The 23,387-nt window shown below is 42.6% G+C and overlaps 2 protein-coding genes, 2 long non-coding RNA genes and 1 other non-coding gene across 7 annotated transcripts in view; 1 reads left to right on the plus strand and 4 right to left on the minus strand.

The window, feature by feature from the left end:
- LOC140626946 (uncharacterized) overlaps positions 1-6,007 on the minus strand; it is a 56,062-nt gene extending 50,055 nt beyond the window's left edge. Inside the window, exon 1 of the long non-coding RNA XR_012025910.1 lies at positions 3,429-6,007. This is a non-coding gene — a long non-coding RNA (uncharacterized lncRNA). The remainder of the gene's footprint in view (positions 1-3,428) is intronic.
- LOC140626945 (uncharacterized) overlaps positions 1-8,337 on the minus strand; it is a 96,596-nt gene extending 88,259 nt beyond the window's left edge. The window contains exon 1 of the long non-coding RNA XR_012025906.1: positions 7,005-8,337. This is a non-coding gene — a long non-coding RNA (uncharacterized lncRNA). The remainder of the gene's footprint in view (positions 1-7,004) is intronic.
- On the minus strand, positions 8,322-8,428 carry LOC140627069 (U6 spliceosomal RNA). Its single transcript, XR_012026023.1, has one exon. It is a non-coding gene; the product is annotated as a U6 spliceosomal RNA (small nuclear RNA).
- A 662-nt stretch (positions 8,429-9,090) lies between these two features.
- Positions 9,091-14,785, minus strand: SNRPE (small nuclear ribonucleoprotein polypeptide E). 3 transcript variants are annotated; one of them, XM_072814845.1, is made up of 5 exons: positions 14,651-14,785; positions 14,239-14,265; positions 12,443-12,505; positions 11,176-11,254; positions 9,091-9,314 (listed from the first exon to the last, which is right to left on the minus strand). In XM_072814845.1, exons 1-5 carry the CDS (start codon positions 14,702-14,704, stop codon positions 9,259-9,261), a joined length of 279 nt encoding a protein of 92 aa, XP_072670946.1. In that variant the 5' UTR covers positions 14,705-14,785; the 3' UTR covers positions 9,091-9,258. The 3 variants fall into 3 exon arrangements, with proteins under 3 accessions (XP_072670946.1, XP_072670945.1, XP_072670947.1); XM_072814844.1 differs by having other exon boundaries at positions 14,235-14,309; positions 14,669-14,719; XM_072814846.1 differs by lacking the exon at positions 14,239-14,265 and having other exon boundaries at positions 14,669-14,770.
- Positions 14,786-18,720: 3,935 nt separating this feature from the next.
- LOC140626698 (large ribosomal subunit protein eL21-like) lies at positions 18,721-19,237 on the plus strand. Its single transcript, XM_072814450.1, has one exon. It carries the CDS (start codon positions 18,746-18,748, stop codon positions 19,226-19,228), a length of 483 nt encoding a protein of 160 aa, XP_072670551.1. The 5' UTR covers positions 18,721-18,745; the 3' UTR covers positions 19,229-19,237.
- The last annotated feature ends 4,150 nt before the right edge of the window (positions 19,238-23,387 follow it).

Consider the following 23,387-nt stretch of genomic DNA (forward strand, 5'->3'; position numbering starts at 1 on the left):
CCCAGAAGTATGACAAAAGAGCACAAAAAAGGGAGAAATTGGAGGTACAAGGTTCTTATATCATATGCAAAGCAATTAAATACTAATGATAAGCTATAATAAGTTAAAGATTGTAATCCCTAGGTAATGTAAAAAATTTTTTTAAAGATTTATTTATTTTAGAGAGAGTGCATGTATCCATGCACAAACGGAAGGGGCAGAGGAAGAGAGAAACCCAAGTAGATTCTGCGCTAAGTGTGGAGTCTGACAGGGGGCTCGATCTCCCAACCCTGAGATTCTGAAATGAGCCGAAACCAAGAGTTGGACGCTTAACTGACTGTGCCACCCAGGTACCCTCATGTAAAAATGTTTAATGGGGTATAGCCAATATGCCAATAGTAGAAATAAAATAGATTCATTATAAAAATAATCCGAAAGAAGATAGAAAAATAGACAAGAAAAAAGAAGAGATATGACAAACAGAAAACAAATGAGATAGATTTAAGAACTGTAAAGTATCTCAAATTTTACTCTACCTGCAGGCTAACAATTTCATGCATGTTGGTAGAAAACAGGAGACATTTTGTCACAGAAGGGCAGTTTATCACTCACATCAATGGTAGTATCCAGAATATCAGCATTTTTGCGAAAAATGCCCCAACTGCAATTTCCAAAGCAGGGTGTAACTAGGGCGACATTGATACGGACACATGCACTGGGTTGTGTTATTGTAGAAAAACTTGGTATCTGGGGAAGAAAATTTTTTTTATGTGGGCAATAAGCATGCCCGTTCCTTACTCTAGAGGGAGATATTATCTATCTTCCATGGCAGTTTGCTAAATAAACATCCATGTAAAGACAGTCAGAAACAAAGGATAGTCAGTACCTTGCTTGCGAGACAGACTTATGAAGAATTGCCTCCCACTTGATGGCAGATTTAAACCAACCATATGAATAATTACTATAAAGGTTAATGATTATGTTTTTAACTTTTTAAAAGATTTTATTTCTTTATTCATGACAGACACACGGAGAGGCAGAAACAAAGCAGAGTTCTGGAGAAGTAGGCTCCCTGGGGGAGCCTGATGCAGGACTTGATCCAAGGATCCCAGGATCACGACCCAAGCCAAAGGCAGATGCTCAACCACTGAGCCACCCAGGTGACCCGGGCAGAAATTGTCAGATTGGACCTCAACGATATGATATCTACAATAAACTTACTTTGCTAAATAACGGAGAGAATGACTAGACAAATAAATTAATAATGACAGGGAACTTGAACACTATTAAACAATCTGACCTGATATTTATAGAATACTTTCATTTTCTCCAACAACAGCAATACATATTCTTTTTTAAAAGTAAGCTCTATGCCCAACATGGGGCTTGAACTCACAACCTTGAGATCAAGAGTTGCATGCCCTACTGACTAAGCCAGCCAGGCATCCCAGCAATACACACTTTCTTTTTAAGTGCATGTGGAATAGTCACCAAGACAGATCATGTTGTGGGCTACCAAAGCAACATTAAAAAATTTAAGGTAATTGAAATCAGATATAGTAAATTATCTGAACACAACAGAATTCTACTAGAAAGCAGTAACAGGATAGGTGGACAATCCCCAAATATTTGGAAATTAACACACTTCTAAACAACTCATGCATGAAAGAGAAAATTAAAAATGAAGCTGAAAATATTTTTAGCTACATGAAAATACATTACTGAAATTTGTGAAACACAGTAAAATGTTTAAAAAAATAAGAAATGTTTTGTATCAATCTACATCTTCTACATTAAGAAACAATAAAAAGATCAAAGTAAACTCAAGCAAGCACATAGAAGAAAATAAAGAGTAAAAATTGATGAAACTGAAAACAGTAAAACATGAGAAAAATGAACAAGGCATCGCTACAGATCCTATAGATAAATAAGGAAATATGTACAACTCCTTGCCAATAAATTTGATAACTTAAATGAAATGGAAAAATTCCTTAAAAAAAACCAGAACTCCCAAGGCTCTGTTTTTGAGTGGCTCAGTGGTTGAGTGTATGCCTTTGGCTCAGGTCATGATTCTGGGGCCTGGGATCAAGTCCTGCATTGGGCTCTCTGCGAGGAGCCTGCTTCTCCCTCTGCCTGTGTCTCTGCCTCTCTCGAATAAATTAAAAACAAAAACAAAAACAAAACAAAACAAAAAAACCAAAACAAAAAACAACTGTATATATTTGTCAAATGTCATCAAAGTATATAGGTGTAAAGTGTGGATTTTAGTATCTGTAAATTATACCTCAGTAAGTTTGACTAAAAAAGCCCAAGCAAGAGATTACCAAAATTATAATGACTTGCTTAATGTTGAACGAGTTTACCTCTTCTCCACACATATTCCTAAACAAATCTTTTAAACTTTAAATTATCCTCACTTGCAACTAGACAATACTTCTAGTGCATTCCTGAGGCCTGAAACAGCATTGTATATGTGTTATCTCATTGAATCATTCCAACAACATTATGAAATGGAGGTTGAGATGTTTTTGATTAATTCTAAAGTTCAGATTTAAGCCCAGGTATGAAAAAAAAAAAAATACAATAAACCCAGGTATGTGGACTTCAAAGATCGTCTTTCCTTCTATACTTCATTGCCTCCCCAAAAGCAAGGACTAAATTTTACATTCTTCACTGTTTAGCATATAACATCCAATAAAAGCAGACACTAACGAAAAATAAGAAACACCTTCCAAACTGAGTATCTTATCAAGAAAGCTGTTTTGGGAAAAATACTCCCTTCCCCGCTCTACTCCATCTACCTTCTTTCTCTATGGTTTAGCAACATAGTCTACCATGAAGAGGCATTCATTTGTTTATTTTCCCCAAGTCTCCTCTGCAACTTCCCAGCCTAGGAAAACATCTCTAACTCAGGATGGCCCTGGGGATGAGGCTAATCTTTTAATACTCCAGAGACAGCAGTTTCTATGGACATAAAATGATGGTCCAAGATCATCTTTCTCAGGAATTTTTTTTTTTTTTTAATTTTTATTTATTTATGATAGTCACAGAGAGAGAGAGAGAGAGGCAGAGACACAGGCAGAGGGAGAAGCAGGCTCCATGCACCGGGAGCCCGACGTGGGATTCGATCCCGGGTCTCCAGGATCGCGCCCTGGGCCAAAGGCAGGCGCCAAACCACTGCGCCACCCAGGGATCCCAGGAATTATTTTTATAACTAGTAAAGGAAGTAAAAATTACTGCTTTATGGAACAAAATCCGTTACATCACTTCATTTGTATCCCCCTATATGGCCCAAGATCACTTCAACTGCCAATTTTCTCAACCATGGCATTTAATAATTTGTCACTGATCCCCTTCCAAAAACAGGTGGCCCTGTTCTGACATTGTTCTCATTTACAATGCTTTAGTTTTAATGAACAGAAAACCAACCAGGAAATTCATTCTCTTACATAACAAGTCTGGTAGTAAGCAAGTTCTAGAGGCGATTAGTTCAGTGGCTCAACAATCATCAAAGATCAAATTTTTTTCCATTTTAGGATGCCAGCAGTTATGACTTCATAGTACTCTCATAATAAGCCTCTGAGTTCCATTCAAACTGCTGCTTGATGGTTGGCTGGCATGAGCAAAACAATTTTTTCATATGTACTACTATGAAAAGCAATTTAGAAGTACCTATAGAATTTTTTGTGAAGATAGATTTTTATCTATCTATCTATCATCTATCTATCTATTTATCTATGAGACAGAGAGAGTGAAAGAGAAAGCATAAGCAGGGTGAAAGGCAGAGGGAGAAGCAGGCTCCAGGACTCCAGGAGACTGATGTTGAGCCAAAGTCAGACATTTAATGGACTGAGCCACTCAGGTACCCCCAGAATTATTATTTTTATTATTTTTTTATTTTGCCCCCAGAATTATTTTTAATGTGCTATCCTTTGATGTTGTAATTCAATTTCTAAGTCAACTCACAGAAACATGTAAGTGGACACCAACAGGTACAAAGACGTTCATTACAAAATTCTTTTTAACTGCAAAAATCTGCAAACAGCCTAAAACACCCACTAATACAGGTGATTACTTAAATTGAGAAGCCCCCAAAATGGAATACATAACAGCTATTTAACATGGAAGAATGTTCAAGTTTTGCTGATAAAAGTCAAGCTACAGGGAGTATGCATACATAACCAAATAAAACTTAGTTATGATACCAAAAGCACAAGCAACAAAAGTAAAAATAAATAAGCTAGATTACATCAAAATTAAAAATGGATGTGCATCAAGACATAATCAACAGAATGGAAAAAGCAACCTACAGAATGGGAGAAAATATTCATGAACTGTGTATCTGATAAGGGGTTAATATCCAGACTATGTGAAGAACTCCTTCAGCTCAACGACAAAAAATAACCTGTTTAAAAATAGGCAAAAGACTTACAATAGACATTTCTCCAAAAAAGATAAACAAATGACCAATAAACATATCAAGATGCTTACCACCAACCATTATGGAAATACAAGTCAAAACCACAATGAGATATCACCTCACAACCACTGAGATAGTTGCTATCAAAAATAGATAATAAGTTTTGCCAAGAATGTAGAGAAACTGAAACCGGGGTGCACTATTGATGAGAATGTAAAATGGTGTAGCCACTGTGGAAAACTCTATGATGGTTCCTCAAAAAAACTGAAAGCAGGGTCTTAAAGAGATATCTGTATACCCATGTTCATAGCAACATTAAGACGGTTCTTCAAAAAATATTGTGGTGGTGGTGGGGGGTCAGGCACCTGAGTAGCTCCAGCGAAGTGTCTGACTCTTGATTTCTGCTCATGTCATGATCTCAGAGTGAGATCAAGCCCCGCGTCAGGCTCTATGCTGGGTGCGAAGCCTGCTTTATGATTCTCTTCCTCTCGACCCACCTTCCTTCCCCATCTCTTAAAACAAAACGTTTGGGTATATACTCAGAGGAATTGAAAACAGAGTCTTGAAGAGGAACATTAATCATGATAGCCAGAAGGTGAAAGTAACCCAAATGTTTATTGACAGTCAGTTAAATGTATAAAAGAAAATGTGCTGTAGAAACAAAATATTCAGCCTTAAAGAGAGGAAGGAAATCATGACATTCTACAACATGGATGAACCATGAGAACATTATGCTAAGTGAAAGAAGTCTATTATGGGCAGCCCTGGTGGCTCAGTGGTTTAGTGCCGCCTTCAGCCCGGGGTGTGATTCTGGAGACCTGGGATCGAGTCCCACATCGGGCTCACTGCATGGGGCTTGCTTCTCCCTCTGCCTGTGTCTCTGCCTCTCTCTGTGTCTCTCATGAATAAATAAATAAAATCTTAAAAAAAAAAGAAAGAAAGAAAGAAAGAAAGAAAGAAAGAAAGAAAGAAAGAAAGAAAGAAAGAAAGAAAGAAAGAAGTCTATCAAAAAAGACATTTATACAAAGTATCTAGATCAGTCAAACGCATAGAAACAGAAAATAGAACGATGTTTGCTGGAAGTTGGGAGGCAGGAGGGATGGGAAATTGTTGAATGGATAGTTTCAATTTTGCAAGATAAAATAAGTGCTAGAGACTGCACTACAATGTGAATATACTTAACATTACTGACTGGCACAATTGTACCAGAATTAAAAACTGAAATTAAAAAAAAAACTTAAGTTATCAAATTGAATATAAAGCAAATCATAGGTATCTGTAAAGAACTTACAAGGAGGGGTCCCTGGGTGGCTCAGTCAGTCAGGCATTTGCCTTTGGCTCAGGTCATGAACCCAGGATCCTAGGATCAAGGCCCACATCTGGCTCCCTATTCAGCAGGGAGTCTGCTTCTCCCTCTCTCTGCTTCTCCCCTGGCCCCTGCTTACACACATTCTCTCTCTCTCTCAAATAAATATATAAATAAAATCTTAAAAACAAAACAAAACAAAAAAATCTTAAAGGTTAACCACCCAACTCCTAATAATAGTTATGTATGGAGAATAGTTATGTATGGAGACGGGGGAAAGGAGGCACTTTTTTTTTTTTTTTTTTTTTTTACCTCATACCTTTCTGTACTACTGGTATTTTAATTATAAACATGCACTAAAAGTAGGTCACCTGGGTGGCTTAGTCAGTTAAACCTGACTTGTGATTTTGGCTCAGATCATAATTTCATGGGTTGGGTTCCACACTCAGTGGGGAATCTGCTTGAGATTCTCTCTCCCTCTCCTCCACTCGGGTCTCTCTCTCAAATGGATCTTAAAAAAAAAGAAAAAAGTACACACTAAGCTAGGATGTTTTAATTCAATTTTTAAAAAGTTTAGTGAATAAAACTTAAACTCAAGGTACAATTTACATCAGTTCTAATGCCACTTCAAAAGTTACCAAGCATATCTACTCACAAAAGCACACCACGAGTAGGTTATCAAAGGAATAATTAATGAAGGAAAAGCTCCTGGCATCTTCTAGTTAACAGGAGATGCTGCCTATTAGGCTTACCACAGGAAGTGCCCATGACACTTCCTAGCCAATAATGCCTAAATCCAAATTAGACAAAGATCCATTCTCTAAGCCTGAAACTGACAAATTTGATACAAGGACAATAGCTAGTGCCTGCAAATACAAAATCCTAGGCTTTTCAAACTATCCGTACCCTTCTTCCTCCCTACCTACTAATAAAACACCAGGCCTACACTAGCACTTTACTTTTTTAGAGCCTTCGTCTCCTCCCACTCCCATTTCAAGAATGTTACAAGAGAGTTAGTGGGTGGTTAGCAAGACCCCCTCAGAAACCAACAGCCATTCCAGAAAAATAATTGCTCACATACCAAACGCTGCCAACAAGAGCAGCTTCCCAGCAGCATGTTTTAATAACCTTAATGAAGCAGACAGCAACGCCTCCTGTAATACAAATTTTGGTTGGAAAAAAAGATCTACAGATTGTGGAAAAGTACAACTTAAAAAGCAAACACCACAGGCTCCAGTAAGGCAGGAAAGCAAACAGAGATTTCTAAATACAGAGCTGAATTGTAAGAGTTCACTGTACCTTATTTCAATCATCGTTTGCTCTGTCAAAAATAGAACCTTCCATGTCTTGATCCATTCAGAATAAGCCACAGCAGGCACAGCTTTGCTTACACAGGGCAGCCAGGTCAGAAAGGCTGCACAGGGAAATGGAAAAGCAGCCAGCAGGTTTTCTTAGGGATTATACTGCTCCCGCTTTTATCCTTCTCCCCAGCTATTTTGGTGCCAAGAAAGCTGCAGGGAGGTCTTTGCCCTGAACAAGCTTTTACTAGAAAGTCTGAAGTAGTCTCAGGGATGCAACTCCCTCTGCTGCCCAAGGTTTTCTTTGCATATTGTAGCAGGTTCAGTGCATTTCAAACTCAACTATGTTAGAAGAGCTAAAATAGCCCTTTATTTAAAAATGTGACCAAAAAAGGCACAGGTTCAAATAGGAGAGGAACAGCTAGAAGCTGGACAAATTTCTATACTTAACTACAAATTTCCTCTATCTCATGAAGGGTGTCTTTTACTCAGTTTATTTTTTTAAAGATTTAAAAATTTATTATTCATGAGAGACACACACAGAGAGGGAGAGGGAGAGGGAGAGGGTGAGGGAGAGGGAGAGGGAGAGGGAGAGGGAGAGGGAGAGGGAGAGGCAGAGGCAGAGACACAGGCAGAGGGAGATGCAGGCTCCATGCAGGGAGCCCCACACAGGACCCAATCCCAGGTCTCCAGGATCACGCCCTGGGCTGAAGGCGGCGCTAAACTGCTGAGCCACCAGGGCTGCCCTCTTTTACTCAGTTTAAAGGAGACTTCTCTATCTCCCTCATAGGCACTTGGAAAAGCAGGAACTAGACTTCTTGTCCCTTTTTCACCCACTCTTAGTAATGCCCATTACCCGCATTTAAGGCAGGCCTTACTCATTTTTCAAGATCTAATTTAAATAGCACTTAGCGCATGGCACTGAAGCTGTTTGTTTGCCAGTGTTTCGCTGCATTTGAGTTGGTGCCTATATAATAGCAGATGCTCAATAATCATTTATCAGAATTCTAACTAGAACTACTCTACAATTTTTTTTTTTTTTTTTTTTAAAGTTTAAGTAATCCCTTGGGGTACCTGGGTGGCTCAGCAGCTAAACATCTGCCTTTGGCTCAGGGTGTGATCCTGGAGTCCAGGATTGAGTCCCACATCAGGCTCCCTACATGGAGCCTGCTTCTCCCTCTGCCTATGTCTCTGCCTCTCTCTCTCTCTCTCTCTGTATCTCTCATGAATAAATAAAATCTTTAAAGTAATCCCTACATTCAACATGGTGCTCAAACACATGACCTCAAGACCAAGAGTCATACACTCTACCAACACAGTCAGCCAGGCACCCCAAACTAATTTGCGTGTCATCCTTGCGCAGGGGCCATGCTAATCTTCTCTGTATCGTTCCAATTTTAGTATATGTGCTGCCGAAGCGAGCACCCAAACTAGAACCAACCCAAAGTATTGGGGGAGGAAAAATCTGTCCAGTTAATTCAGTTAGGACATAAGCAATTACTGGGGGAGGTGGCAACATCTTTAGAGAGAAGAGTAAGAGACAAGTGTTGCTCCAACTGACATACCATTATTCTGCCTAACAACTTACCAGTGCTGCTTGTGGTCTTTTTCCAGTTACTAATCTCACCAAGTCTCTGTCCTGCTGACTGTTAATAGAGCTCATTTTACATGTACTTTTAGGGCATTTTATCTTTGCCTATACCCAAACTACTTTTCACATTGTGATCTTAGTAGTAGGAGAGTCACAGAGACCTAACAGAGTGACTGTCAAAGTGCTAAGCAGATACAGAAGCTGTTATAGCATGTCCAGCCTATTGTGGTCAGCTCTTGTGTCCTGGCAGCCAGAATGACAAGTGCTGCTGAAGATGCGTATTAGTGCAATAATGTTTATTTTTGCGAGTCCTCTTCTCCAGCACCCACTATCAGAAGCTTACCTGTCAGGTAGAATTCCTACTCTTTGCCTTAAGAATCTATAGATTGAGGCTCTTGAAAAAAACAAATGCCCAGGGCAATTGCCACCCTCCAGACCACTTAGCTGCCACCTGTGTGAAAGGTCTCTACAACTGAATAGAAAGAAACAACGTGAATTTTAAAATAAAAACAATCCCACAGCATTTATTGTCCTCTGGTAAGAACATAAAGGTAATCAAAACAATACGAACAAGGGTTTTAGAACTATATTCCCAACAAAGGACATCTAAAATAACAAACTACGTGGCCTTCTCAAGAATTTCTCACTTCACTGATCATTCATTCTAGTTGGAGACACTTTGGAGCAGGGTAATATTATCTCCTTTTAGCATGATCCGACCTGCAACACAAAAATTTAAAAAAAAAAAAAAAGCTATTAATAGCCACTCAGACACATATGTAACGACGGTTTAGCCTCAGAATTCTGGATCATACTTGAGTGATTTTGAAAATGCCCTCTCTCGAGCAGGTATGTGAACATTTTCCAATATCAATATATTGAAAGGCTATGCATATTACAGCCTATGAACTTTTCCAAAAGAACCTAATGAAGGTAGAGAAATGTTATTTTATGAAAAATAGTTTCTATAGACTAAGTCAAATAAATAGGTCTACTCCAACATTTCCCACTGCTCTTAGTTTATAGAAGTTGGGGAATGAGTTATGTGCAAAGTTTTAAAAAATGCAGAATACCGCAGCACCATTCTTAGAGTTCTCAGTATATTAAAGACTCCATGATGCAATTAATAAACCTGTTTGAGCCTTACCCAACATTTCCTAATCTTATTTGAGCAGAGAATATTTTTTCCTGAGAATATCTATAAACATTTTTAGAAATTCATATGAATCAGTTTGAGAAATGCTCATCAACCCCAATGGATTAAATGGTTTCACTTTACCAAACTTCTACAACAGGTAATATTAATCTATTCTATAGGTTAACTACTACATGGCAGGCATTGAATTAGGCAGTAAGCATATTAGGGAGAAAAAAAAAAAAAAAGGACTTACGGAGTATCTGGCCCAGTGAAGAGAGACATTAATAAAGTAACTCCACAAATGAGTGTATAACTACAAACTCAAATAACACAGCACACCCTGCCTCCCCATCCCTACCCCAAGTAAAATAAAACCAAACTCTGATATCTGACATTTGATTTGAGTCCTAAGGACAGAGGAAACAGCATATACAAAGATTTATGGTGAGGCAAATGAGCAGATTCAAACAACTGAAATTATACAAGCGTGGATGAAGCTCAGAAAATAAAGCAGAGTGATACAAAACAAGCAGAGGGACAAAAGGCCAGATCATGAAGAACCTTGCAGAATACATTAAAGACTTTCTTATCTTCCTAGCCACAGGAAGTCACTGGAGGACTTTAAGCAAAAGGAGGACGAGGTCAGACAGGCGCTTTTCAAAGACAGATGCAACCTGCAGAGCAAACTGGAGAGAAATGAGGTAGTTGCACAGAAATCAATCAGTAAACTGAATGGAGGCTGGTGCCATTCAGTAAGACAGGGAACACTAAAATAGCTCCGAAAGAGTATGTAAGGGGTGGGAAGTGAGTTTGATTTCTGCACATGTTAACTTTGAGAAGCCTTTGAGACATTCAAGCAGAAATGTTGAATAGGCTCAGACCAGGGCTACGGAAGTAAATCTGAGGTCAATACAAATATATATAGATGGTGATTAAAAGTATAGTCTCAAGGTTATAACCTTGACGTTTTGGGTAAATAATACCAAATGACAGGAAGGCCTACAACCAAGCCTTGAGCAACTCAAAACAAATGGCTGGGTCCCAAAGAATGAATATAAAAAATTTGGAAAGGAATAACTAGAAATGAAAAATGAAAATCTGAGTATAGTAACACGGAACCAAGGGAACAAAGTGTTTTAAGGTGGGAGTGGCCAACAGTGCGAAATGCTGTTTAGAGTTCAATATAATGAAGGCTAATATTAACCATTAGATTTAACACCATTTGTCACTGGTGACCTTGGTGAGAGCTGAGTGGAAAAACAAAAGCAGAAATGGGAGTGGGGTAAGCAGAGGCAGAGGATGATTTCAAGAGTGAACTACTTTCCCACACACTAAATTCTCAAATGCAAACTATAAATTTAAACATGAACTGAGTTGCAACTCATTCAATTCTGTAAGTGAATAAAAATTTCCACAATTCCAAAAGGCCATCTACATTCTTACCCAGTTGTTTTCTTGACTTTGTTTTAGAATGAATCTCTTCGGCATCATCTAATACAAGGTTCATGTACTCATCAAAACCCTAGAAAAATAAGCCAACCCATTGTCATTTTCAAGTAAAATCACACCCAAACTATTCCAGATGAATACCTATAGAGAAATGCCAACTAACTTCAGAAACTCATCTCTCCACTGATCTTTCAGCTAAACAAGCATTTCCCTCCTAAGCCTCTTTTTAAATAACAAGAAAACCACAACATACTCCAAATTACCTCTCAAGCCTTTTGGACTTGATTTGATTAGCTATGCCTTAGAGCCAACGTCCCTATCGCTTATAACTTGTCCAATTCAGAATGTGTGTACATATATGAATTAACTTCCACTGCCTCCAGTCTTCCCATGTTCCTCACAAAACACTCTTGCCACTACCCATAACATTTGTTTTTCTACTAGTAAGCAGGGAAGATTACTGATGAATCTGCAATATCTAAAGGTAAATATCATAGCCTCCTAATGTCCTAACATAATACTTTTTAGCCATATTTTATCTTTCTTTAAAACATTATTTAGGGCAGCCTGGGTGGCTCAGCGGTTTAACGCTGCCTTCAGCACAGAGCATGATCCTGGAGACCCGGGATTGAGTCCCGTGTCGGGCTCCCTGCATGGATCTTGCTTCTCCCTCTGCCTCTTCTCTCTCTGTGTATCTCATGAATAAATAAATAAAATCTTAAAAAAAAAAAAATTATTTAGGGATAGGGTGCCTGGGAGATGCAGTCGGGTTGGGTGTCTGACTCTTGGTTTCGGCTCAGGGATCAGGCCCTGTGTCCGGCTCCACACGCAGCAGAATCTGCCTAAGTTTCTCTCCCATTCCCTTTGTTCCTCCCACCTCACTCTCTCTAAAATAAAAAACAGAAAAACTACCCCACGTTACTTAGCATGTTCTGCTATTCTGAAAGTCTTACTTAACTAACCCCACTCCATTCTATTCAGGTATCACCTAATACAGAACTAATACACCATTAATTTTCACCTCACTTTATTTCTTTTGTCCCCTTCTTTAAATACTGACACTGTCATTTAAGTAATTTTAAGAATTAATTTTCCCTTTTTTATGAATGACCCAACTTCCATCAAACAGAACATAAGACAAGGAAAGCAGCGTTGAAGAACTTTCTCGGGTTGGGTCTTCGACTTCTGCTCTGGCTGGGCATTTCTGCAAAATCATTTAAATGAACAAACTGCTGTGAGATAAAACATCCTGAGTACTCACAATGATACAGCCCTCTATCCGCATGTTTACTTGCTCATAAAGCCACACCTGAATCCGAGATCTCTGGAGGTGGGGGGAGAAAAAAGTAGGTCAAGAAAGCAAGTAAACAAACCCCAATCACTCTGGTCAAACAACAGAGAAATATGGCTCCTAAAGAATATCTTAAAAAAAAAAAAAAAAAAAAAAAAGCCAAGACTTTTAACTATTTGAATCATATCCAAGAAATGATAACCAAGACCAGTTATTTGCCAGGAAACATTCTCAATAAATGCTATATTGGGACTAAGTTCATAATTTTCCTGCCATCTTGGGACTCATTTTTTATTGCTTCTTTTCTCAATACATTTAGAGTGCAAGGTGACAGTGTAGCACAAGGCAGTAATTTCCAATGATCAAGAGCTTCTTTCTTATCTGCGATAGCAAAATCCAGCTTCAAAACAGCTTTCTCTAGGTCCCTAATTTCCCTCACATTTAACAACCAGGGAAAGGGCCCTCGATTCTAGTCATTAAAAGTTACAATGGCCTGGGGCACCTGGCTGGCTGAGTTAGTGAAGCCTGTGACTTGATCTTGGGGTCGTGGGTTTGAGCCCCACCTTGGGTATAGAGATTTACTTAAAAAAAAAAAAAAAAGTTTTTACAACTTGAAATTAATGGGTTTGTAATTATGTTACCACACTAAAATTTGTCAGAGCATTGTCAGAAACTACATTTTCGGGGATCCCTGGGTGGCGCAGCGGTTTGGCGCCTGCCTTTGGCCCAGGGCCGGACCCTGGAGACCCGGGATCGAATCCCACATCGGGCTCCCGGTGCATGGAGCCTGCTTCTCCCTCTGCCTGTGTCTCTACCTCTCTCTCTGTGACTATCATAAATAAAAATAAAAAAATAATAAAAAAAAAGAAACTACATTTTCTTTCCAAAATAATTTAAACACCCTGTCCTACCAACTCACAATTTGAGTTGCTAAAAATCCCTCCAAAGGAAAGCAGGCTGTCACTACATCCTGAGCCTATCCCTCCCTTCCTCCTTTTTTGGGCATCTTTTCTCTATTTAAGTCCCTCTCCCCTCCGTTATTTTGTGGTTTAAAGTGGATAGGAGCGATCCCTGGGTGGCGCAGCGGTTTGGCGCCTGCCTTTGGCCCAGGGCGCGATCCTGGAGACCCGGGATCGAATCCCACGTCGGGCTCCCGGTGCATGGAGCCTGCTTCTCCCTCTGCCTGTGTCTCTGCCTCTCTCTCTCTGTAACTATCATAAATAAATAAAAATTAAAAAAAAAAAATAAGTAAAGTGGATAGGATTCTTCCCTTGTTTCATCCCAAGGGGAGAAAAAAGGGGGAAAGGTTCCAAGGCTCTAGCCATTAAGGACTATCAACAAACGTACCCAAATACCAGGCACATCTGCCATTAATTTACTTTTTCAAATTAGTGATTTCGGTCTTGCAAAAAGTAACGATGCCACAGTTCTTTCCGTGGTTTGGAGTTGATATTTCATTACATCAGAGCTTTCCTGACCGCTTCCCCTCCAATCTCTAGCCTGCACCCCCCCCCCCCGCTTTTTTAAATTTTTTCTTAAGTGATCTCTACACTCCACCCGGGGCTGGAAGCCCCTCCCCCAAGATCAAGAGTTGCCGGTTTCCGAGCCCGGGCCCGACCCGCCAAGCTCCGCAGTTCCACGTTTCCGCGACACGTTGATCAGACGGGAGGACGCTACCCACCGACCGAATTCATCTTGTCGCTTAAACCCACCCTTCGACTTTAAAAGGGAAGCACAGAACGACGGGGAAGAGATGACTTACGTACGTTTTGCAAGTATCTGAAGATGAGGTTCTGCGGCAGCGGTTAAGGAAGAAGCAGAGGCAGAGTCGCCCGGCCTGGGCGGGAGGGGGCGGAGTCCGCGCGGCGGACAGTGACCAGCGGGCCAGGCTCGCCGCAGGCGCCCCCTCCCGCTCCCGCTCCCGCTCTGCTGGAATTGCTCGGCGCCTCCGTCCTCCTCGCGCCCGGGGCGCTGTCTCCGTCGCGGACTCAGGCTGCCCTCCTCGCGCCCCCCGTCGCCGCGCGGCCCGCTCGAGCCCGAGCCCGCCCCCCGCCGCCGCCCGCCCAGGCCCGCGACTACCCGCGCTGCCCCCCGGGGGCTCACGGGAGGTGCGTCCGCCCCGCGCTCCCTCAGGCCGACTCCCCGCGCCTCCTCGTCCTGCCGCCCCGCGTAGGATACGATGGGCTGAACCATCACCTTCTGCACTTTCTGGCCCTGGCCACGGTACGCCATGGTGGAAGCCGACAAGGACCGCGCGCTCTCTCCGAAGGCAACTTCCGCGACGCAGAACCGGAAGCGGAAGCGCCTGGCGCCCGCGTGGCGACCCGGGCGGCTCCTGGGAGATGCCTCTCTATCCGCGGGGGCGGCCTTTCTCTGTGGTCTCTAGCCCCGGGCGGACTCCGGCGGGCGGCGCCGCGCTTCGGTTCGTGAGTCGATCCCACAGCGCCCCCTGGAGGGAGGCGGAGGCGGCGCAGGGAGGCGGCGCCCGTGCGGGCGTGGCCGCGGCTCCATCCTCCGGCTGCGCACCTGTGCCGCGGAGGTGGGTCGCTCCCGTGTCCCCTGCGCTGCCGGCGCGCGGGGCCGCCTCGCTGTCCGGACGCGGCGGCGGTGAGAAGCCCCGACGCGGGCGCCCCCAGCCCGGCCCTCGCGGCCACAGACCGTCCAAACTCAAAAGGCAGGCGCCGGCTTCGCTCCTGGACCCGATGATGGGGCGTTTCTGCGGGCGGCCCTGGGGCCTGGCGGACCGACGTGGCACGAGAGCAGGAGAACCCGGGGCAGGAGCTGGAGGGACCCGCGGAGAGGACAGAACCAGAACCCGCTCCCTTGACCGGGCTCCTCCGCCGAGGGCGGTATGAATGCTGACCTCATGACCGCACGGAGGTGTTGAGACCAGGCGACGCGAAAGCGACCTTGGAGCTGCAAAGAGCCAGAGAACGCGTGGGATGCTTGTTGGTTTAAAAAAAGGTTTCAGGCCCCTGGTGGCTCAGTGGTCGAGCATCTGCCTTGGGCTCAGGTCATGACCCCAGGGTCCTGGGATCGAGGCCTGCATCAGGACCCCCACAGGGAACCCGCTTCTCCCCCTGCCGTATCCCTGTGATTCTCTCTGTCTCTCATGAACAAATAAAATCTTAAAAAAAAAAAAGAAAAAGTTTCCCCCTCCCCCTCCCCATCCCCATTCCCAACCCCAATCCCCATCCCCCATCCCCTATCCCCCATCCCCCATCCCCATCCCCATCCCCATCCCCATCCCCCATCCCCATCCCCATCCCCATCCCCATCCCCATCCCCATCCCCATCCCCATCCCCATCCCAATACAGGGCTATGTTGTCTGCAGAGTAAACGGGTGGGTTGAATCCAAAGATAGCATGGATGGAGGGACCTGTCACGCCCATCTCATCTCAGATGCACAGATGCTTCGCTGCTCTTGCAGTTTCCTGTCCGAAGTTAGGGCTCCTGAGCTTTCAAGGATTGATCCCCATAAGCAATCATCTGATTATACAACTCATGACAGATGATTTGTTTTTTTTCCCCTTTATTTTAAAGATATATTTTTTTAAGAGGATCTTATTTATTCATGAGAGACAGAGAAGCAGAGAACGAAGCAGGCTCCAAGCAAGGAGCCTGGTGCAGGACCTCCATCCTGGGACTCCAGGATCACGCCCTGAGCCCAAGGCAGAAACTCAACCACTGAGCCACCCAGGGATCCCACAAAGATTTATTTATTTTAGAGAGGGAGAGAATCCCAGGCTGACTCCCTGCTGAGCACGGAGCCCAACACGGGTCCATCTCACCACTGTGATGTAATGACCTGAGCCCATATCAAGAGTGGGTTGCTTCACTGACGGAGCCACAGGCACCCCTGTTTTTTCTTTTAAGTGACTTTGCTTCTATGACATTTAAATCCTTGATCCATCTAGAATGTACCCCAGTATATCCTAGAACTGGTACAACTTTATATCTAGATAGCTACCCAGTTTCTCCATTACCATTACAAAAAACCCCATAGTTTCCTCATTTCATTTAAAATGCCACATTTAGGGTCACCCGGGTGGCTCAATCCGTAGGCATCTGCCTTTGGCTCAGGTCATGATCTCACGGTCCTGGGATCAAGTCCTGCATCGGGCTCCCTGCCTACTTCTCCCTCTCCCTCTGCATGCAGCTCCTGCTGCTTGGGCTCTCTGGCTCTCTATCAAATAAAATCTAAAATAAATAAATAAATAAATAAATAAATACATAAATACATAAATAATCTAAAATAAAATATGCAACATTTATTATACACCAAGTGTATGTGTATGTATATATGTATAGTTTATATTTTGCCCAAATGATCTTTGTATCCTATGACCAGTGTCACTGTTACAAGTACTGTATGATATTTCCTTATTTGGTAGGACTGGAAGTCGATAGAACTTTCTTAGCTGTTCTTATTTATTTTTCTTACAAACTTTAGAATTAGCTTATCTAATTAAAAGATTCCTTTCTGTATTTTTACTGTGATTACATTAAACTTGAGAATGACTTAGGATCTGTTTTTTAAAACTATGTGATGTCTATTTGTTCAAATTTTCCTTTGGGTCTTTGGGAATCTTTCTGTTTTCTTTAGTTTCCAGTGTCTTCTTGCTAGCAGCTTATCTAGTTTAATCATAGATAATGCTTTCTTCTTGTTCTTAAAAATTGACTTTTCTGGGCAGCCTGGGTGGCTCAGCGGTTTAGCACTGCCTTTGGCCCAGGGCATGATCCTGGAGACCCGGAGTCGAGTCCCACGTTGGGCTCCCAGCATGGAGCCTGCTTCTCCCTCTGCCTGTGTCTCTACCTCTCTCTGTGTGTTTCTCATGAATAAATAAATAAAATATTTTAAAAAATAAATAAATAAAAATTGACTTTCCGTTTCTTTTTAAAGATTTTATTTATTTATTCATAAGAGACACAGAGACACAGAGGCAGAGACATATGCAGAGGGAGAAGCAGGCTCCATGCAGAAAGCCGGATGCGGGACTCAACCCCCGGGACCCCAGGATCACGCCCTGAGCCAAAGTCAGATACTCAACCACTGAGCCACCCAGATGTCCCCAAAATTGACTTTTCTTCAACTGTATGTTCTTGCTGGGTTTTTAGAAGAAAAAGTGATAAATTCAATTATGTAAAAAATCACATAAAGTTTTGGGTGACTAAAACATCACCACAGTAAGCAAAGTCAAAAGGTCTGGGAGAAGTATGTTTGTACCACATCAAACAAATGGCTAATTTTACATATATAATGTACTTTTTAAAAAATGCTTTTCTGAAAAAAAAAATGCTTTTCTGGTTCTCTGTTGCTGCGAAAGAAATATTTCAAAACTTGAGAACTTAAAACAACTATTTTGTTATAATTCATGATTTTGTGAGTCAAGAATTTGGGCAGTGCCCAGCTGGGCAATTTTTTTTTTCTTGCTCTAAAAGGTATATTTAAGGGTTTGGTGTATGTGTTTAGAAAATTGGCCTCACTTGGGTCCCCCTCCTTGTCTGTGTAGCCTCAGGGAGAGATATCTCATATGTTGTATCTCTGGCAGAGTAGGAAGTTTCTTTCTTTTTTTTGAGAGAGACAGAAAGTGCATGCATGCCTGTGGGGACGGCGCAGGGGAGGGGTAGGGGGAGAGGGAGAGAGAATGTTAAGGAGGCTTCACACCCTGCTAATGCAGGGCTCAACCTCATGACCCTGAAATCATGACCTGCGCTGAAATCAAGAGTTGGATGTTTAACCAACTGAGCCACCCAGGAGCCCCTAGGATGCTTTCTTTTAAATGGTGGCCTAGGCCTCTAAAAAAACAAGGCTGGGGATGCCTACGTGGCTCAGCGGTTGAGCATCTGCCCTTGTCTCCAGGTGTGATCCTGGGGTCCCGGGACTGAGTCCTACATTGGGCTCCCTGCATGGAACCTGCTTCTCCCTCTGTCTGTGTGTCTCTGCCTCTCTCTCTCTCTCTCTCTCTCTCTGTTGCTCATGAATAAATAAAATCTTTAAAAAATAATAAACAAACAAATAAATAAGTAAATAACCAAGGCTGAAGCCACAGTACCATTTAAAGGCCAGGCCAGGAACCAGTATACAGTTCACACCCCAGGCCAGATTCAAGGGCTGGAAAAATAGATCCCACCTCTGTTAAAGGTTAAAGAATTTGTAGCCACAAACAGACAAAAGGATCCAAAATAAGAGTTGGCAATGGAGGTAAACAATGAGTTTATCGTAAAGGAAATACATATGAGGAACCGCCATCTTTCAGTAATTCGCCAAAATGACCAACACAAAGGGAAAGAGGAGAGGTACCCGCTATATGTTTTCTAGGCCTTTTAGAAAACAAGGAGTTGTTCCTTTGGCCACATACATGCGAATGTGTAAGAAAGGTGATATTGTGGACATCAAGGGAATAGGCACTGTTCCAAAAGGAATGCCCCACAACTGTCAGCATGGCAAAACTGGAAGAGTCTACAAAGTTACTCAGCATGCTGTTGGCATTGTTGTAAACAAACAAGTTAAGGGCAAGAGTCTTGCCAAAAGAATTAATGTCCGCATTGAGCATATTAAACACTCAAAGAGCCGAGAGAGCTTCCTGAAACGTGTGAAGGAAAATGATCAGAAAAATAAGGAAGTCAAAGAGAAAGGTACTTGGGTCCAGCTGAAGCGCCAGCCTGCCCCACCCAGAGAAGCACACTTTGTGAGAACCGATGGAAAGGAGCCTGAACTGCTGGAACCCATTACCTATGAATTCATGGCTTGATAAATGTAAAGAAAAGACCTCAGAATTGTAAAAGGAAAGAAAGAAAGAAGAAAGAAAGAAAGAAAGAAAGAAAGAAAGAAAGAAAGAAAGAAAGAAAGAAAGAAAGAAAGAAAGAAAGAAGAAAGAAAGAGAGAAAGAAAGAAAGAAGAAAGAAAGAAGAAGAAGGAAGGAAGGAAGGAAGGAAGGAAGGAAGGAAGGAAGGAAGGAAGGAAGAAAGAAAATACATACGAAAAAATGCCCAACCTCACTCATTATGAGGCATGCCAACAAATTAAACTACCTTGGTGGCTCAGTTGGTTAAGCGTCTGCCTTCTGCTCAGGTCATGATCCCAGGGTCCTGGGACCCAGCCTCAGTGGGAAGCCTGCTTTTCCCTCTCCTCCCTGCTCCTGCTCTCTCACTATCTCTGTCGCTATCTCTGTCTCTCTGAAATAAATAAATAAAATCTTAAAAAAAAATTACACTGAGAAGCCATAGAAAGATCAAAGAGTGGTGGAAATATAAATTATTAAACTGTACATTCCAAAGAAAGGGGTTGTAAAGACGGGCAGTCTAGCAGAGATCGCCAGCCCCTGACATGGGTACGTGGGTCAAGAGCTTTTTATTTTTTTATTTATTTTTATTTATTTATGATAGTCACACACACAGAGAGAGAGAGAGAGAGGCAGAGACACAGGCAGAGGGAGAAGCAGGTTCCATGCACCGGGAGCCTGATGTGGGACTCGATCCGGGGTCTCCAGGATCGCGCCCTGGGCCAAAGGCAGGCGCCAAACCGCTGCGCCACCCAGGGATCCCCAAGAGCTTTTTTATTCATCCAGCAAATGTTTATCAAATGCCTTTGTTATGGCCTGAAGTGTGCCCCCTGAAACTCATATGTTGAAGCTCTAACCTGCAGCACCTCATAATATGACTGGAGTTGGAGATAGGCCCCTTAAGGAGGTAATTAAGGTTAAATGAAGTCATATGGGTGGGCTCTAATCCAGGATGACTGATGTCCTTATAGAGACATTAAAGCACAGACATGTGCATGTAGGACAAAGACCACGTGAGCGCATAGTGAGAAAGTGGCATCCGCAAACCGCAGAAGCCTCAGAATAAACCAAATTTCCAAACACCGTGATTTTGGATTTCTAGCCTCCAGCACTGTGAGAAAATAAATTTGTTGTTTAAACCATCCAGTCTGTGGTATTTTGTCATGATAGTGCCGAGAGTATATAGGTTGGTAAGAATCTCTATCTCGGGCAGCCCGGGTGGCCCAGCAGTTTAGCGCCGCCTTCAGCCCGGGGTGTGATCCTGGAGACCCGGGATCGAGTCCTACGTCGGGCTCCCTGCATGGAGTCTGCTTCTCTCTCTCTCTCTCTCTCTCTCTCTCTCCTCTCTTTCAGTCTGTCGTGAATAAATAAATAAAATCTTAAAAAAAAAAAAAAAGAATCTCTGTCTCAAATTTACACTCTGCTGAGGTTGGACAGGGAAACAATTTTAAAACGGTAGGGGTAAACTAACAGTGAATGCCTAGCGGATGGGCACCAAACCCCAGTTTGTGGAGGAGAGCAGGGTGCTGGGAGAGTAGCCTGGAGGCGACAGGATGTGTTGGAGTTAGCCAAAATAAGAGACTTTTAGGGGGAAAGATAGCGTTAACAAAGGCAAAGCGTTGGAGAGAGGTTAGTGGTCAAGGGAAGTGGACAGCTTGTAGTTTTGCTGGAGTGACTGACGTGCATCAAGGGCCAGGCAGGAGGCTGGTAGGACAGGGTTTTGCAAGCCCCTGTGCTAAGGGACTTGAAAATAATTGTGGAGGGAGAGGGAAGGATTGGAAGACTTTTCAAAGCAGTGACTCAGATTTGCATTAAAATAATCTGTTAAAAGATTAGTTTACACCTAAGCCAAGAGTAGTTACAGCAAACGGAGCAAGAATGAGACCGCACCAACGGAACGGTCAGAGTTCACTGAATGCGAACCTGCCTCTGTGCGGGCCTTGTTAGTAGCTCACACCAGCTCCCTGGCTAAGCGACACAGAACTCCGGCTCTGACACCTCAAGGAAGCCCTCCCTGGCCAGTCTTGAAGCGACTTTTCATTCCCTCTAGAGCACCGTCTACTTATACTTGCACCTACATCATTCCTGGTACCTTTGTCTTAAAAATACTTCCTCTTTGCATTACACTCTTCTCCCTGGTGACCAGTAGCATTAAATGATAGAGGGCCACCCAGGTGGAGCGGCGGTTTAGCGCTGCCTTCAGCCCAGGGCCTGATCCTGGTGTCCTCGGATCGAGTCCCACGTCGGGCTCCCTGCATGGAGCCTGCTTCTCCCTCTGCCTGTGTCTCTGCCTCTCTCTGTGTGATGAATAAATAAAATCTTTTTTTAAAAATTTTTATTTATTTATGATAGTCACAGAGAGAGAGAGAGAGAGGCAGAGACATAGGCAGAGGGAGAAACAGGCTCCATGCACTGGGAGCCCGATGTGGGATTCGATCCCGGGTCTCCAGGATCACGCCCTGGGCCAAAGGCAGGCGCTAAACCGCTGCGCCACCCAGGGATCCCAAATAAAATCTTAAAAAAAAAAAAAAAAAGATAGAATTTGGATTGTTTTGAGCCTCTTCAAGGGGCACCTGGGTGGCTTAGTGCCTGAGTGTCTGCCTTTGGTTTGGGTCATGATCCCAAGGTCCTGGGATCGAGTCCATCCTGCCTCTCCCTCTGCCCCTTGCCTCTTCCTCGTGAATAAGTAAAATCTTTAAAAAAAAAAAAAAAAGGATGGAAATCCAAAATGCTTTATGGCAGTTATACTGAGATATTAATTTCATATTAACTCAGTTTTTCTAAATTCAGCCACACTCCTTGAGATCCCAACCCAATGAAGGACCTCCTTAACCATATACACCTATTGGGTAGGGATTCCTTCCATTTTGCTTCCCTCTTCCCTAGAAATTTCTCCTGCTTTGTTTCAAGTCTTCTTGATCTAGCCAATTCCCTATTTCACTTATTTATTAAACAAGCAAGAGGCTACTTGAACATTTTTCCTTCTTTTTCAGAATCTGACGGGCTCTGCTTACCCTTATTCTTAACTCTACAGGTTGTTGTCACTCCTGAGGACAAACCAGTCACGGAGTCAAAAACTAAAAAACTCAGGGACAGGCAACACTAAATTTTAATCCACTGCTTCTTGCTCATAACCATAAGCTCAGACTCTGTAACACTTGAGCAGTTAAATACAACTAAAACCTAAGCACTTTCTTCTTAGGCCCTCAAGAAATCTTGTGACTCCTAATTTTTGCTGATTCTTTGCTCATTTTATTGTACAATGTTAAGAAAATGGTCAAGTATTTTCTTTATGCTGATGCCCTTAACATCATTTTGCAAATTCAATTAAGTTGAAGCACAGTTTGGAAAATGTTATTAATTCAGGCAGATGTGTGATTAAGAAATCAAGAGCTCGGGATCCCTGGGTGGCGCAGCGGTTTAGCGCCTGCCTTTGGCCCAGGGCGCGATCCTGGAGACTCGGGATCGAATCCCACGTCGGGCTCCTGGTGCATGGAGCCTGCTTCTCCCTCTGCCTGTGTCTCTGCCTCTCTCTCACTGTGTGCCTATCATAAGTAAATAAAAAAAAAAAAAAAAAAAAAAAAAAAAAAAAAAAGAAATCAAGAGCTCTTGAAAGTCGATGAATCAAACACAACTGCACGTAGAAATAAATTTTCTTATAAACCTGACCCGATTTTGACACTACAGTTGGGAATATAAAGCAGTGACTCTCCAGTGCAGCATAGCATGTTGTATCAAAATGGATATGTGAATTAAGAGGTACATAATACTCCGTAAATGTTAAGCAGCATATGAACCCATTTCCTGTTGCTAAACTGACAAAAAGCAATCCATTTTAAAGAATTGCAGAATATTCTGGCAAAATGAGGCCACAATTTTATTAAAAAATTTTATTTTGAGTGAGAATGTGCACATGCGCACAGCAGAGGGGAGGGAGAAGCAGGCTCCCTGCTTAGCAGGAACGTGAGCCATCCAGGCACCCCCTCAGGGCCACAGTTTTAGAAAAATAACATTGTACTTTGGTCAACATAGATCAAGCTTTATTATTTTTTTTTAAGATTTTATTTACTTATCCATGAGAGACACAGAGAGATGCAGAGAGAGATGCAGAGACACAAGCAGAGGGAGA

Source organism: Canis lupus, chromosome 38 (assembly GCF_048164855.1).
Source record: "Canis lupus baileyi chromosome 38, mCanLup2.hap1, whole genome shotgun sequence".
Lineage (NCBI taxonomy): Eukaryota > Metazoa > Chordata > Mammalia > Carnivora > Canidae > Canis > Canis lupus.